At 42.0% G+C, this 13,505-nt stretch overlaps 1 protein-coding gene and 1 long non-coding RNA gene across 2 annotated transcripts; one reads left to right on the top strand and one right to left on the bottom strand.

Annotated features, from left to right (window-relative positions):
• Positions 1 to 9,073: 9,073 nt before the first annotated feature.
• LOC123191697 (uncharacterized) lies at positions 9,074 to 11,160 on the bottom strand. The gene is made up of 4 exons (XM_044604340.1): positions 11,134 to 11,160; positions 10,615 to 11,088; positions 10,447 to 10,532; positions 9,074 to 9,613 (listed from the first exon to the last, which is right to left on the bottom strand). Exons 1-4 carry the CDS (start codon positions 11,158 to 11,160, stop codon positions 9,469 to 9,471), a joined length of 732 nt encoding a protein of 243 aa, XP_044460275.1. The 3' UTR covers positions 9,074 to 9,468.
• A 159-nt stretch (positions 11,161 to 11,319) lies between these two features.
• Positions 11,320 to 13,134, top strand: LOC123188884 (uncharacterized). The gene is made up of 2 exons (XR_006495279.1): positions 11,320 to 11,976; positions 12,577 to 13,134. It is a non-coding gene; the product is annotated as an uncharacterized lncRNA (long non-coding RNA).
• The last annotated feature ends 371 nt before the right edge of the window (positions 13,135 to 13,505 follow it).

Below are 13,505 nucleotides of genomic sequence, written 5' to 3' on the forward strand. Positions count from 1 at the left end.
TTTAGTAAAGAATTGTATTTCATTTTTATATGGAAAAAATCGAACATGGAAATACAAGGTGAACCACTCTCGCAAGAATTTTTGAACTTCCGCGGAAAGAGCACTTGAACTTCTTTCAACAAACCTTTTAAGCTTTTATTTTTCTATACTTTTTATTCTCACCTGAAATGCATTCCTTGCAGTACTTGAACTTCTCGTTGTTTTCACTATGAACTTCTGTTGCATTTTTGTGTATACGTCGAATTACACGCAATTGATGGTCGGATGTCATTTTTTGCCATTTTAAAACATGTAATTGGAGGTCGGACGCCCCGCAATATAAATTCTGAACCGTGCATGGAGGTGTTGGTGAACTGCTTGCAACAAATATGAGTTTTATATATACTTTGAACTTCTCTATTATTTTAATTTCAACTTCTTAGTCATATTCTTAGAAAGGAAATATGTTTTTAAATAAGCATCAAATATTTTTTTGTAAATTGAACTTCATAGTTTTATTTTTCTTAGAAACGGTAATAATTTGAGTTCCCCGTATACATCAAACTACTCTTCTATTTTAAATTGAACTTCTTGGGGGGTTTTTTCAATTTGGAAATCTGGGTTCTTCATGTACATGGAACTATTCTAGTTATCAAAATTGAACTTCTTGATTTTTTCAATTTGGACTTCTTGGTGTTATTCATTTGTAAAGGGAAAAAAATCATAGTTTGTAATAAACATCGTACAACTTCTATGTTATTTCAAACTTAATTTCTTGGTTTATTCGTTAGTGATGGAAAAAATTTGAGTTTTTGTAATAAACATTGAACTGCTCCATTTTTTGAAATTGAACTTCTTGGTTTATTCATTAGTAACGAGGAAAATCAAAGTTTTTTATATATATTAGACTTCTCTATTTTTGTCAATTGGACTTCTCGGTTTATTTATTTTAGTAACAGAAATATCCTAGTTTTGTAACAAATATTGGACCGTCCGTTATTTAAATTTGAACTCCTAGAGGTTTTTAAATTTTAGAAATGATGAAAGTCCTTTTTATGATTTTTCAACTTCTCTATTTCGAAAATCGAACTTCTTTTATTTTTATTTTTAGGAACAGTGAAATATCCACTTCAAAGTGCTCTGCTATTTTTGTTTGAACTTCTTATTACCTTCTTGTTAGTAGATTTAGATTTTTTCCCATTTTTATACATCTAACTATTATGTTATTCAAAACCATGGTGCTCCACCTTCCCCACCTCACCTCCCACCCCTCCCATGGCGACCATGGCGCCACCCAAGATCTCCACTGATCCCACCATCAAAATCCGTTTCCTGGCCGATGGATCCCTTCAGTGATCCACACTCCATCGCCCTCCAACTGGATTTTTCTTTTGGTCACCATTTCAGAGGTGAGATCCGTAAGTTATTCCAAACCTCGGTAAACCCCATCTCCTCTTCGTATGGTTTCTCCCTTGTGGTTTCATTTGCAAGATTTGGTTTTCAACTGAATACCCACAATGTGAGTTTGGCACTATCATCTTGCACTGGTGGATCCTATGACTCATTTGAGGTATCTCATATCAAGGGTAATGTTTTTATGTTCAAAGTTTGCTCCAAGGCCGTGGGTTTCTTCTTGGTACGTAAATCATATTTCAATTGTGATGCATTCAAATGCTATTTCCACTTATGGAGCGGTGGTGGCCCTAATTGGATTTTTGAAGAGAAGAAGTGGTATAGAGAACAAGATTCTGAATGGACTATTGTCACACGATGTCATAAAGGTAAGCGCACAAATCTTGTTCCCACCAATCATGTTTACCGTAGAATCATGGGTCATCTTTCTACCTCGCACATGAGAGTTGATACGCATGATAACAATCCTCTATCGGGGGCGAATGTAATTCCACTCGGATCTACGCCACATGGCTTGCCGATTCCTAATGATCGTGATCCTCGCTTGCCGCCGGTTGCTCCAACGACCCACATGCATAGCGGATCGGCCGTTGCATGCACCAGTGCTAGTTTGAATCGATCGGCCCAAAACTTGTCCGTGGAGCCCGTCAGGCCGACAGGTACGGAGCAGCCCAACTCCTCGGAAGATGTATCGTCTGGGAGGATTTATACTGACATATCCAATTATACTATATGCCAAAAATGCCTTGGTGCTGGGCACGCGCGTAATCAATGCAACAATAGAGTCAGGTGCCGTGTTTGTTACCGATACAATCATATCGCCAGATTTTGTTTCAACAAGAATACCAGACTTAATGCTTATCGGGTCAAACAGAAAAAGGATCCTCCCCCTGATATAACTGAAGCTCAACTAGTCCCCTCGGCTTCTCCCCTTGGTTCTTCTCCCTCTGCGCCACCGGCTACAGCTGCAAACACCGAGATGGCATGCTACCCTTGCAACCCGCTCCCCCACCTTCCACCTGGTACGACGATCATCCCCCCCGGTCCTCTCCGTGCTCGCCGTGGATATGTGGTTCTTGGAGGTGACCTACCGATGGTCTGCGATGAGTGGGCAATCGCCATGCTCGTACCCGAGGTATCAGCTGAGGAGTTTCATGGTGCCATTGCTCTGATCACGAACTACCTGGAGGGACGTGGATGGCGCATCAACTACACTTCCCGCTGTGGTATGGGTACTGCTTTGGTTCAGTTTACTACTGCCTGTTCGCGTGATACTGCTGTCAGTCTGAGCCCGTTCTAGATTGGGGACTCTGTTCTTAGGATTAGCAAGCAGGATAGAGGTCTTAATTACCGCAGCATTACTTTCACACATGATGTATGGATCCTACTTATGAATTATCCATTAGAATGCTGGGATGTTGGGGTGATTAGTCGCACTGTGTCACCATATGGTCGCTTTTTGATCTGGAACAATGATCCAAGGGACAAAGCAAGGGTTATTGTTAAACTCAGGGTCATGAATGTTGACAATATTCCTATCAGTCTAGTTGTTCTGAGGAACCTTGATGATGTTGGATATGGTGACTCATGGACTTGCCCAACATATATACTGTCGAGGGATCTGATTGGTCAGCAAGGGGGTGATGAGGACCCATTGCCACCTGATGGTGGAAACCCTCATCCCCTCCCTCATGTACATGGAGGTTTCTGGCATGATGAGGTATTAGGGAATATACCTATGGATCAAGTTGTTATTAATCCTCATAATGAGAACCTTGGTGCACCATATGAGGATGTTCATGTGGTCCATAATGACAATGTGAACCACGATGATGCCCACATGGCTGCTACTTTTGAACATATTAATGCTGATCATGTTGAGGCACCTGTTTTGGAGGAAGTAAGATCTCCTATTCAGATACACTCCAATACAATCTATGCTGAACCTCATGAGACTCTTGGGCCTGATTACATCCCAATTAATCCTGTTGCCTCACAACCCAGTTCTCAGAAAGCTCCTAGTCCTGTGTTTATCCCCAATAACTGCAGCATGAGCTACAATGACATACCATCCACTAGCAGTTCCCAGCATTTGCAAACTAGCAACATTGCTGTTGAGGGTGCTACTGAGCACATTAATGTTCTTCAGGAACTTATTGGCAACTTGGTGACAAATGCTCAGGACATCATTCCCAAACTGGGTGGCAGCCAGATTGTCAATGCTTCCTGCAATGTGGTCGATGTTGTGGGCACCAATGGTAACAATAAAAGATGTTATCTGCAGATCCAAACCATCCAGAAGGAACCACCTATGAATACCAGCTCTGTCAGCATTGAGGAGATCACAGGTCAGGAGTTTGCTGAAGTTCAGAAACCCTCTAACAGGCAGAAAAAGAAGAAGATCATAGATGACACCTTCTGCAGGAGGAGCAACAGGATTGCCAAGCTCACCAGGGGATTCAAGGACCAGGCTGCTGCAGATAATGTCATCAATAATGAAGCTAAGATTGAGCATAGTAACAAACAGGACCCTAAGAAAATGAAGAAAGATATATCTGTTAACCTGGGACCTCAATTTGATGCTGTGATTATTAATAAGCAGGCACCTCCACCACCTGAATTTCCTATGAAGACCCTGCAGGCTATTGGCACAGGTCCATGTAAGATGGCACCCCAGGATGTGTCCCCTAGTGCTTTGCGCTATGACAGCTCTGATGATTAGGTCTCACTCCTATGATGTGGGCTTTGATGGCTCCCCTAACTGCCATCTTGCTTTGATTCCAGTTCCTTTTGCTTCCTCTACCATGTCATTTGGATGCCTGCGTGCATCAACTATCAGTATGATGTGTAATAAGTATACTTTGTGCTACAGTTTCTACTGGAGTTTGCCTGTCAGTTGCTTATGTTGTCTTAAATGCTTATGTAGTATGATTATCTACTACATGTATCTACTTCAACGAGCATTAGTCAGTGACTATTCACTTACTGCAGATATTGGCTGCTATAGCAAGACCCACAGAGCATGTAGGAGCACATATTATGCTATTCATAATATGTCACAATATTACTTCATATACTTCTGCCATGAATAGAAGTTGGAATATCCTAAATTGGAATGTTAGAGGTATAAACTCCACAACTAGGTGGAATGACATTAGAAAGAAAATTGATGAAAGTGCTTGCTGTATTATGACTTTTCAAGAAACCAAGAGGGATAATTTTGATATTGCTTATATCAAGAATTTTTGCCCAAAGAGGTTCAACCAATTCTGTTTTTCACCTTTAAATGGCAACTCTGGAGGTCTAATTACTATTTGGAATGGCAATTTAATGAAGGGCAAAGTGTTATCCCAAAATTATTATCAGATCACCATTGAGTTTACTTCTAATCTGGATAGTACCTACTGGTATCTCACTAATGTTTATGGTCCTAACAGCACTGAAGGTACACAGGAATTTACTGATTGGCTTATGGGTCTGAATATGAGCCAGTCTAAGTTATGGATGATCCTGGGTGATTTTAATTACATAAGAAGCCCTGATAATAGAAACAAACCTGGTGGTGATCCTGCTAGTATGATGACTTTTAATAATATCATTGTTAACCTGGATCTGGCAGAAATCCCTCTCAAAGGAAGAGCTTTCACATGGACCAATAAACAAGATCAACCTTTATTGGAAAAGTTAGATTGGATTTTTACCAGTCCCCACTGGACTACTATCCATCCATCTACTATGGCTACTCCATTAGCTAAAATTTCATCTGACCATGTGCCTATCAAAATCCAGATTGATAGCAATATTCCCAGAAGCCAGATATTCAGATTTGAAGAGTATTGGACTGAATTCAGTGGGTTTATTGAAACTGTGGAGAAGCATTGGTTAAATTCCACTCACTTCTCTGATTCTGCTAAGAATTTAAATTCCAAGTTTAAATCTATCAAAAGAGGTTTGAAATCTTGGAGCAAGCAATACTCCCAATTGAACAAAATCATTGATAATTGTTGTTTCTATGTGAAACTATTTGATGGCATTGAGGAACAAAGACCACTAGCTAGGGTGGAAAAGAATTTCAGGAAATTGCTCATCAAGCATACTAACAAGTTGCTGGAGGCTAAGAGAATCTACTGGAGAATTAGGGCAAACATCAGATGGGCAAATTTGGGTGATGAAAATACCAAATTCTTTCATGCAATTGCTACCTATGTATTTAGGCACAACTACATCACATATCTTATGACTATGGATGGACAGCAAGTATTTGATCATGATCATAAAGCTGCTATAATTTGGGCATCTTTCAAAGATAGGATTGGTACTGAGACAATCTGCACACAAAACTTTGACATATCACACCTTGCTATGGAGGAGGATCTTTATGATCTTGACAGGCCCTTCAGTACTGATGAGATTGATGATATCATCAATAAAATGCCCAATGACAAATCTCCTGGACCTGATGGTTTTAATGGCCTATTTATGAAGAAATGCTGGCACATAATCAAGCATTATTTCTACAAATTCATCAATGATTTCTACAATGAAGCTGTTTCCCTGGCTCCTGTTAACACTGCCTACATTACTTTGATACCCAAAAATGACAATCCTGAAATTCCTGATGATTATAGGCCCATCTCACTTGTAAGTATGCCTATCAAAATCCTTACTAAACTCCTTGCTAATAGAGTGCAGCAGATTATTATATCCAGAATTAGCAAGAATCAATATGGGTTTATAAAGACAAGGAATATTCAGGATTGCCTTGCATGGAGTTTTGAATACATACATATGTGCCACAAATCCAAGAAAGAGATCATTATTTTTAAGATTGACTTTGTTAAGGCTTTTGATAAAGGGAGCTACAAGGCTATCTTATACATGATGCAGCATCTAGGATTTACCAAGAAATGGATTAGATGGGTCTCATCTATCTTATCTACTGCTTCCACATCTGTCATCCTTAATAGTGTTCCAGGTAAATGCATTCAATGTAAGTGTGGTGTCAGACAAGGAGATCCATTTTCCCCTCTTCTATATGTTATGGTTGGAGAATTATTGCAAATCATGGTTAATGATGCATGGAGAAATGGAACACTATCTCTGCCCATTGAGACTAACTTTACTGAAAGTTATCCCATCATACAATATGCTGATGACACCCTGGTTATCTTGCCTGCTGATGAAGTTCAAATTAGAAGCTTCATTGAGATACTTGACAATTTCTCAAAATTCACTGGACTTGTTGTAAATTATAGTAAATCATCCATGGTACCAATCAACATGTCTGATGATAAAGCTCAAGAGCTGGCAAATTCCTTCAATTGCAAAAAAGAATCTATGCCTTTCACATATCTTGGTCTACCAATGGGATCTACAAGACCTAAAGTGGCAGACTTGATGCCCATGGTATCAAGACTTGATCATAAACTTTCTGGCATTGCCTCATTAATGTCATATTCTGGAAGACTTGTACATCTCAAATCCATAGTTGCTGCTCTGCCAATTTTTGCTATGTGTTGCATCAGAGTACCTCTCACCATACTGGATCACTTTGAAAAATCTGGCAGGAACTTCCTTTGGTATGGTAAGGATATCAATAAAAAAGGAAATTGCCTTGTTAAATGGGATAATGTTTGCTTGCCAAAAAAGGCTGGGGGATTGGGTGTGTTAGATCTGAGAACACAAAACAAAACTCTGCTTATAAAATTTCTTTACAAATTCTTCAATAAGCAGGATATCCCCTGGGTTAACCTTATATGGAACAATTACTATGATAATGATGAGATACCTTGTTTCCCTACAATGAGGGGATCCTTTTGGTGGAGAGACTGTTGCTCGAATTTGCAAGACTTTAAAAACATGACTATATGTTATGCTGGGAGAGGTGATACAATTAAGCTATGGTCAGATAAGTGGTGTTCTTATACAATATCACAGTCAATGCCTCAGCTATTTTCCTATGCAAAGAATGCTGACATAACTCTTGCAACTGTCAGCAACATGGATGTTAGTGAATTTTATGATTTGTTCCACCTGCCCATGTCCTCTATTGCTGTACAACAGAGTATCAACCTTATAGAACTGATTAACAACAGAGAGAATCAGCACCTGCCAGATTCTTGGAAATTTTATTGGGGTGCCACAAGGTATTCTAACAAGAGAATATACCTTGAACTTATGGAAAACCCTGTTGATGCACCTAAACCCTATCAATGGATATGGAAATCATGCTCTTTACCAAAGCAGAAATTCTTCTTCTGGCTCTTGTTACAAGACAGATTAAACACTAGAGATCTACTAAAAAGGAAGAATTTCTACATTGAGACTAGTAAGTGTGAATTATGTGATGATGAACCTAATGAACATTTAATGCATTTGTTTTTTAGCTGTGATTTCAGTCAAAACTTCTGGATGAACATTGGCTACCAATGGAACACTGATCATAACCTCATAGAAATGCTCCTGGAGGGAAGGAAGCAAGATACACATGGATGCTTTAAAGAATGTCTAATTGCTGGATGCTGGAGTCTATGGAAACACAGAAATAGCATAATTTTTGACAACAAGGTCAAAAATATGACATTCTGTATTGCCACTTTCAAGGAGCACTTTTGCATGATTATAAAGAAGGCAAAACCAGGATTGAAAGAGGGCATGCAAAGCTGGCTAGATCATTTGTAGACTCATCAATGTCATGAATTATATCCATCATGTAAATCCATATGTAACTGTCCCCCTATTTTAATGAAAAAGAGAATCACAGTGGGGATTTCCCCCACTGTTTTTGTCAAAAAAAAAATAACTATTATGTTATTTTATTCTGAACTTCTTGTTTCCATTCTATAATAATGAGGACAATTTGAGCTATCTATAATCATGGAACTACTCCATCTTTGTAATTTGGACTTCTTGGTCTTATCTCTTAGTAAAAGAAAAAAATCCTAGTTTTTTGTAATAAACATCAAAACACTCCTCTATTTTTATTTGAAGCTCTAGGTTTTCTTATAAATTGGAAAAAATTCATTGAAGTCTATGGGAATTGTTTGGACATTTTTGTTTTGTCATTTTCTTCAACCTCTCCATTTTATTAATTTTGAACTTTCAGAGTTAAAGAATTTTTCTGGATAAGGACCGACTTTCTTCTTCGTTTACTCACATAGTACTGCTCCTTTTTTTAAGTTGAACTTCTGGATTTTCCTTAGTGAAATAGCTTCCTTCTTATTTTTGTAAACTTGGGTTTTTCTTTAGTATTTGACTTTTGAACTTCCAAAATTCTTTTTGATGAATTCATCTTTTTTCGATGAATCCCCACATTTTTTCCTTTCTTATATTATACTCCCTCCGTCTCAAAATAAGTGACTCAAATTTGTACTAAGTTTCCACTAAAGTTAGTACAAAGTTGAGTCACTTATTTTGGGATGGAGTGATACTTTTTTTAACTTGAAAACTTTTGAATCACGAATTCAAAAGAAGTCATTTTTAATTTGAATTTCTATAATACATTTCACTTACTAGGTAGTTATAATACATGACCTTTACACTCAGTAATATATGAACTTCTTAGAACATAATTTTCATTGAGCAATTTTAAACACAAAACATATATGAAGAAGGTCAAAGAAGCGGACGTGGGTGCATCTACATGTAAGAAAGTTTTGGCAGATCTTTTAACAATGCAAGGTCAAAATAAGTCTCATGTCCATCAAAATTTCATAACCTGGAGTTTTGTACTTGCAAAAATATTAACTATCAAACATCATCACAACAACCTGAAGAAAAAAGTTGGTTCTCATTGACATATCAACAAGCATGTACAGAGTACATAATCAGAACTTGTTCTCTACATCAACTTCACACTATGGTGCCCATCAGTAGCTGAGAGAGGTAGGGAGAGGTTCCTGTTGGAGCAGGGCTCATCAGAAGATGACCGACTTTTCTGCCCTGGCCTCTTGGAGCACTGGACGAACGAGAGGCGGGACTGTTGCAAGCTGCTCTTGCTGATGGCTTCAGGTGGACTATCGCGACGCTCGGTGAGCAGGCGAGCATCCACGTAGTTGGGCAACGCCGCTCAGCTCATTATAGTGAGCAGAAGTAGTTTACTAATAGTAGCAGTAGCAGCTTGTGCTTTGAGAACAAGAAGCCATGAAGTGGAGAGAGGGCTTGAGGCCTGCGACTCCTGCTCCATTTTTCTTTTGCATTTTTTCCTGAAGGATTTCTGAAACTGAAACCAACATATCAAAACCCCAGTTTTTTGCTTGCACTGATACTATTGAACTTCAGAAAAATAGAATAGAACTAGAACTAGACAACACAATTTTAAACTGAATAATGGGGATAGATAATATTGTGAAGGACGTATGCGCCGAACTATTGTTTACATGGCTGGTGAACCTTGGTCAAAGCTAAAGTGGAATTGGCAGAACATACAAACATACATACACACATATATGGAGGGAGAAATTATAGGTGCACACACTTAGTAATACACGAACCTTCTGGGTTAGTAATACATGAACTTCTTTGTATAGACTTTTTTCTCACGTTCACATGCACATTTGTTTCTCAAAACAAAAGATCAACAAAATTTGGCAAAAATGGAAACATGCACGCATATATAAGTGGTTGGGCAAAACAACAAACTGCGTGTATATGGCAATGGAAAGCCGCAGCTAACTCTCAAGAAGCGGAGAGGTGCCTGAGGAGGTGGACAGCGACTAGCACCCGAGTCTTTTTGTGTGCTCTGTTTTTGTGGTGATAACAGGAAGAGAAGGTGTCGCGGCTGGGGATGGCAACTAGTAGAAATGAGCCAGAAAACTATTCCACGGAGACAGTGCAGCCATTAGCCTACTGACCAACTACTTTTAATATACAGATTCACAAACATTCTACCTGCTATAATTTTTTAGTGCACAGAATTGGTTAATGAACACATTGGCCCGCTGAATAATCAAACATTGGACTGCAGTATATTACACTTACGGTGATACATAATCAGTTCAACTTGTTGAGGTATAGAAAAACTTTAGGTTGTTTTACCTACACAATAACAGACACCTTTGAGAGCAGAATTTTACAATGGCAGGGTGGCCTCGACGCAGATGGACCTCGATGAAAAAAGATGGATGCCCTATCACAGGGCCCTGCAAAATATACATAGTTATAGTCCACTTAATGATCTTCAGAAAATCAACACACTGAACTTCTGGAGGACCAGATGCTGACCTTTTTTTGTTCGCACCGCTGGTGCTGACCTGTAATTGAAGAGAGACCAGATGCATCTAGGGGAGAAAGAACGGTATGGGTGTTGTAGGGAGCAGGACATTCGCCGTGTGGGGGAGAAGGGAGGCCGAGGCAGAGCGGGAGTAGCCATTGTACTGTTTGGAGAAGGAATCCATCGGCGATTGGGCAGGTCAGCCATAGAAGCTCAGGCAGATGTGGATCAGGGTCGAGGAAGACGGCCACCACCTCGATGGGCTGTAGCGGCTGGTGCAGGCCATCTATGGAGGAGGTGCGGGCTGCAGCGGCGGGGAGGGACCGCGCCGGTCGCAGAGGAGAATTGGCAGGCGTGTGTCGGCCGTGGGGAGGGAGCACGCCATCCGGGGAGGGAGCTCGCCAGCCGCAGGGAGGGAGCGTGCCGGCTGGGGAGGGAGCATACCGACCGCGGGGAGGGAGCGCGCCGGCCGAGGAGTGAGCGTGCTAGCCGCGGGGAGGGAGCGCGCCGGCCGCAGGGAGGGAGCGCGCTGGCAGGGGAGGGAGCGCGCCGGCCATGGGGAGGGAGTGCATCGACGACGGAGGAGGAGTGGCGACGGCAACGCAGGTCGTGGGGGCGGCGACGGCGAGATCTGGCGTTCGGCGGATGGAATCGAGCGAGGAGGTGGGGATCGGGGCAGCGGGTGGGGTGGGGTGCGGTGTTTTTTTTTTTCTGTCTAGTGGATTTGTCGGGGATCTCAGAAAGATCTTATTGAACCCTTATATATAGAGAGAGAGAGTAACACTATTTTAATTCTAGAATAATTATTCGGCACGATCGGGCCTATAAGAAGGCGCGGAGATGTTCCTGGATCTGAAAAAGCCAGCCCGCCCGAACTTCCCGTAAAAGAAAAAAAAATCCCTCGGCGCCCACCTTATCCACTCCCCCTGCGTCCTCCCACGATCCTCCCCGGCCAACCTCCCGCCGCCGTCTCCCTGGCTCCGGCGCACCTCCCGCCGCTAGCCCCACGACCCCGGCGTGCTTCCCGCCGCTGCATCCCTCGGCCCCGGTGCGCCCCCGCCGCCGCCCACCCTGGCTGTGACGCGCCTTCGCCACTACTTCGCCCACCCTGGCCCCGACGCGCCTCCATCCGCCGCCCCCCGACGCGCCTCCCGCCGCCGCCCTTCCGGTCCCGATGCGCCTCCTGCTGCCTCCCTCCACCTGCTTCGACGACGGCGCCGGCCACCTCCACCTTCTTCCACCTGCAGCCACCGGCCTCCTACCACAGCAAGCGACCGCCGCGGCCATCCTCCACCTGTCGCTGTAGCCTTCCTATCCGACCGCCTCCACGACACGCTGGCCTTCGTCTACCTCTGGCTCCGCTGCTGCCCAAGGTCGTGTGCGCGATGGCAGCCCATGTCGTTTATCGTCCTAGTTGCGTACACGCTGACGAGTGATGCCCCGATCCAGCTCCCCCATCCTCCAGCCACGGCAAGTCCAAAAGAAATACATTCAGTCTAGCAAGCTAAATGGTTGACTACCAGCCCATGCGTGGATTGGCCCCGACCTGCAGCTGGAGGAGGCCGCGACCTTCAGCTGTAGGAGACGTCGACCTACAGCTGGAGGAGGCACCGACCTTCAGCTGACAATTTTGAGGAACTAGCTACTCGGAAAATCTAACTTGACACCGTGTATATGTTGTCTCCTTTGTACTCCCTCCGTCGCATAATATAGGAGCGTTTTTGACACTATGTAGTGTCAAAAAAGTGTCAAAAACGCTTATATTATGGGACAGAGGGAGTAGTTTGTACTCAACCTGAAGCACACCTTCCAAACTCAATCATTTGTATGTCCCAATTTTCATTCTTCGTAGAAGTGAAGTTTTAGCAATGGCATGCTTATGCTTCTTCTTTTTTTCTTTACGAAATGCAGCTGCGCTGCTTCCATTCAATTAGCTGACATGCTTATGATTTTTGTGACTCATATCTTTGCAGATCGTGCTATTCGTCAATTGAACGCCAGTGATGATGCATTGATACATCTGTCGACATGAACCTGCTGGTGCTGGTTTCTTGCATAGCTCGTGCTTAAATAAGTGGTTTATCTTCAGCTGTGTAGTTTAAATAAGAGAGGAGCAAGTCCGCTTGATCAATCTAGAAAAGTGGAAGTCACTGTAATCAACCAACTAGATTTGTTTCTAGTTGGGAGGTTGAAATGAGAAAAGAGAAACGCGTGGTCAATTAGTATGTCTTCTCATTCAGCTGTTTGTAATCGTGGGTGAGTTCAACATGTCAGGTTTACATTTATGCCTGCTCGAGTAAATGCCATTTCAACGTGTCCTGTGCTGTAGAGGTACCGTTTTCTCTGAATATATTGATGTCAAAGTCATCAGAAAGCTGCATGTTAATTACTCGAGACCACTATGGGGAGAATTGCATCAAGATGAGGAAGGTACGGGTCTGCACTCTGCAGTGTAAATGCGGTTTCAGAAGCCTGTATTATAAACTGTAATACATCTTACATTTGGTATGCCAACCTAAATTTCCAATTAAGTACCTATATTATGTTGTGTATGCGCAAATTCAAGTGTCTGTGTGAAGGTCCCATTTGTTGTTTAACAGAATCATTTGTGCAATGCTGTGGGTGGACCATAATTTTCTTTGTGTTGTGATGGCCAGTTCGTTGCAGAGGAGCTCTGCTCTAGCAGTAGAAATGGAACTGCTGCTCCAGATCAAGGATTACAAATGAAGCGACCTGTTAAATCAACAGAGACTAGCTAGAAACATTGCCTTGTTCCAATCTTGAAGATTATTACAGATTTCCAGTCTTGATTATGGCGACAGATTTAGCGGAGCAGGTGTGAGGCTCAACGGTGATCTTAAAACAGGGTTTCTTCACTCTTCAGTAGAGGAAAGACTGCAGG

This window comes from Triticum aestivum, chromosome 2A, assembly GCF_018294505.1.
Source record: "Triticum aestivum cultivar Chinese Spring chromosome 2A, IWGSC CS RefSeq v2.1, whole genome shotgun sequence".
NCBI classification, from domain to species: Eukaryota; Viridiplantae; Streptophyta; class Magnoliopsida; order Poales; family Poaceae; genus Triticum; species Triticum aestivum.

What these genes read in the sequence shown, in the direction of transcription:
- LOC123191697 (XM_044604340.1), bottom strand. Translation starts at nt 11,160, where the DNA reads ATGGCCGGCGCGCTCCCTCCCCTGCCA. An exon ending in GCGCGCTCCCTCCCCTGCCA is followed by an intron (nt 11,089 to 11,133) that starts GCGCGCTCCCTC and finishes CCCCGCGGCTAG; the next exon opens with CACGCTCACTCCTCGGCCGG. An exon ending in GTAAAATTCTGCTCTCAAAG is followed by an intron (nt 9,614 to 10,446) that starts GTGTCTGTTATT and finishes TGTTGGTTTCAG; the next exon opens with TTTCAGAAATCCTTCAGGAA.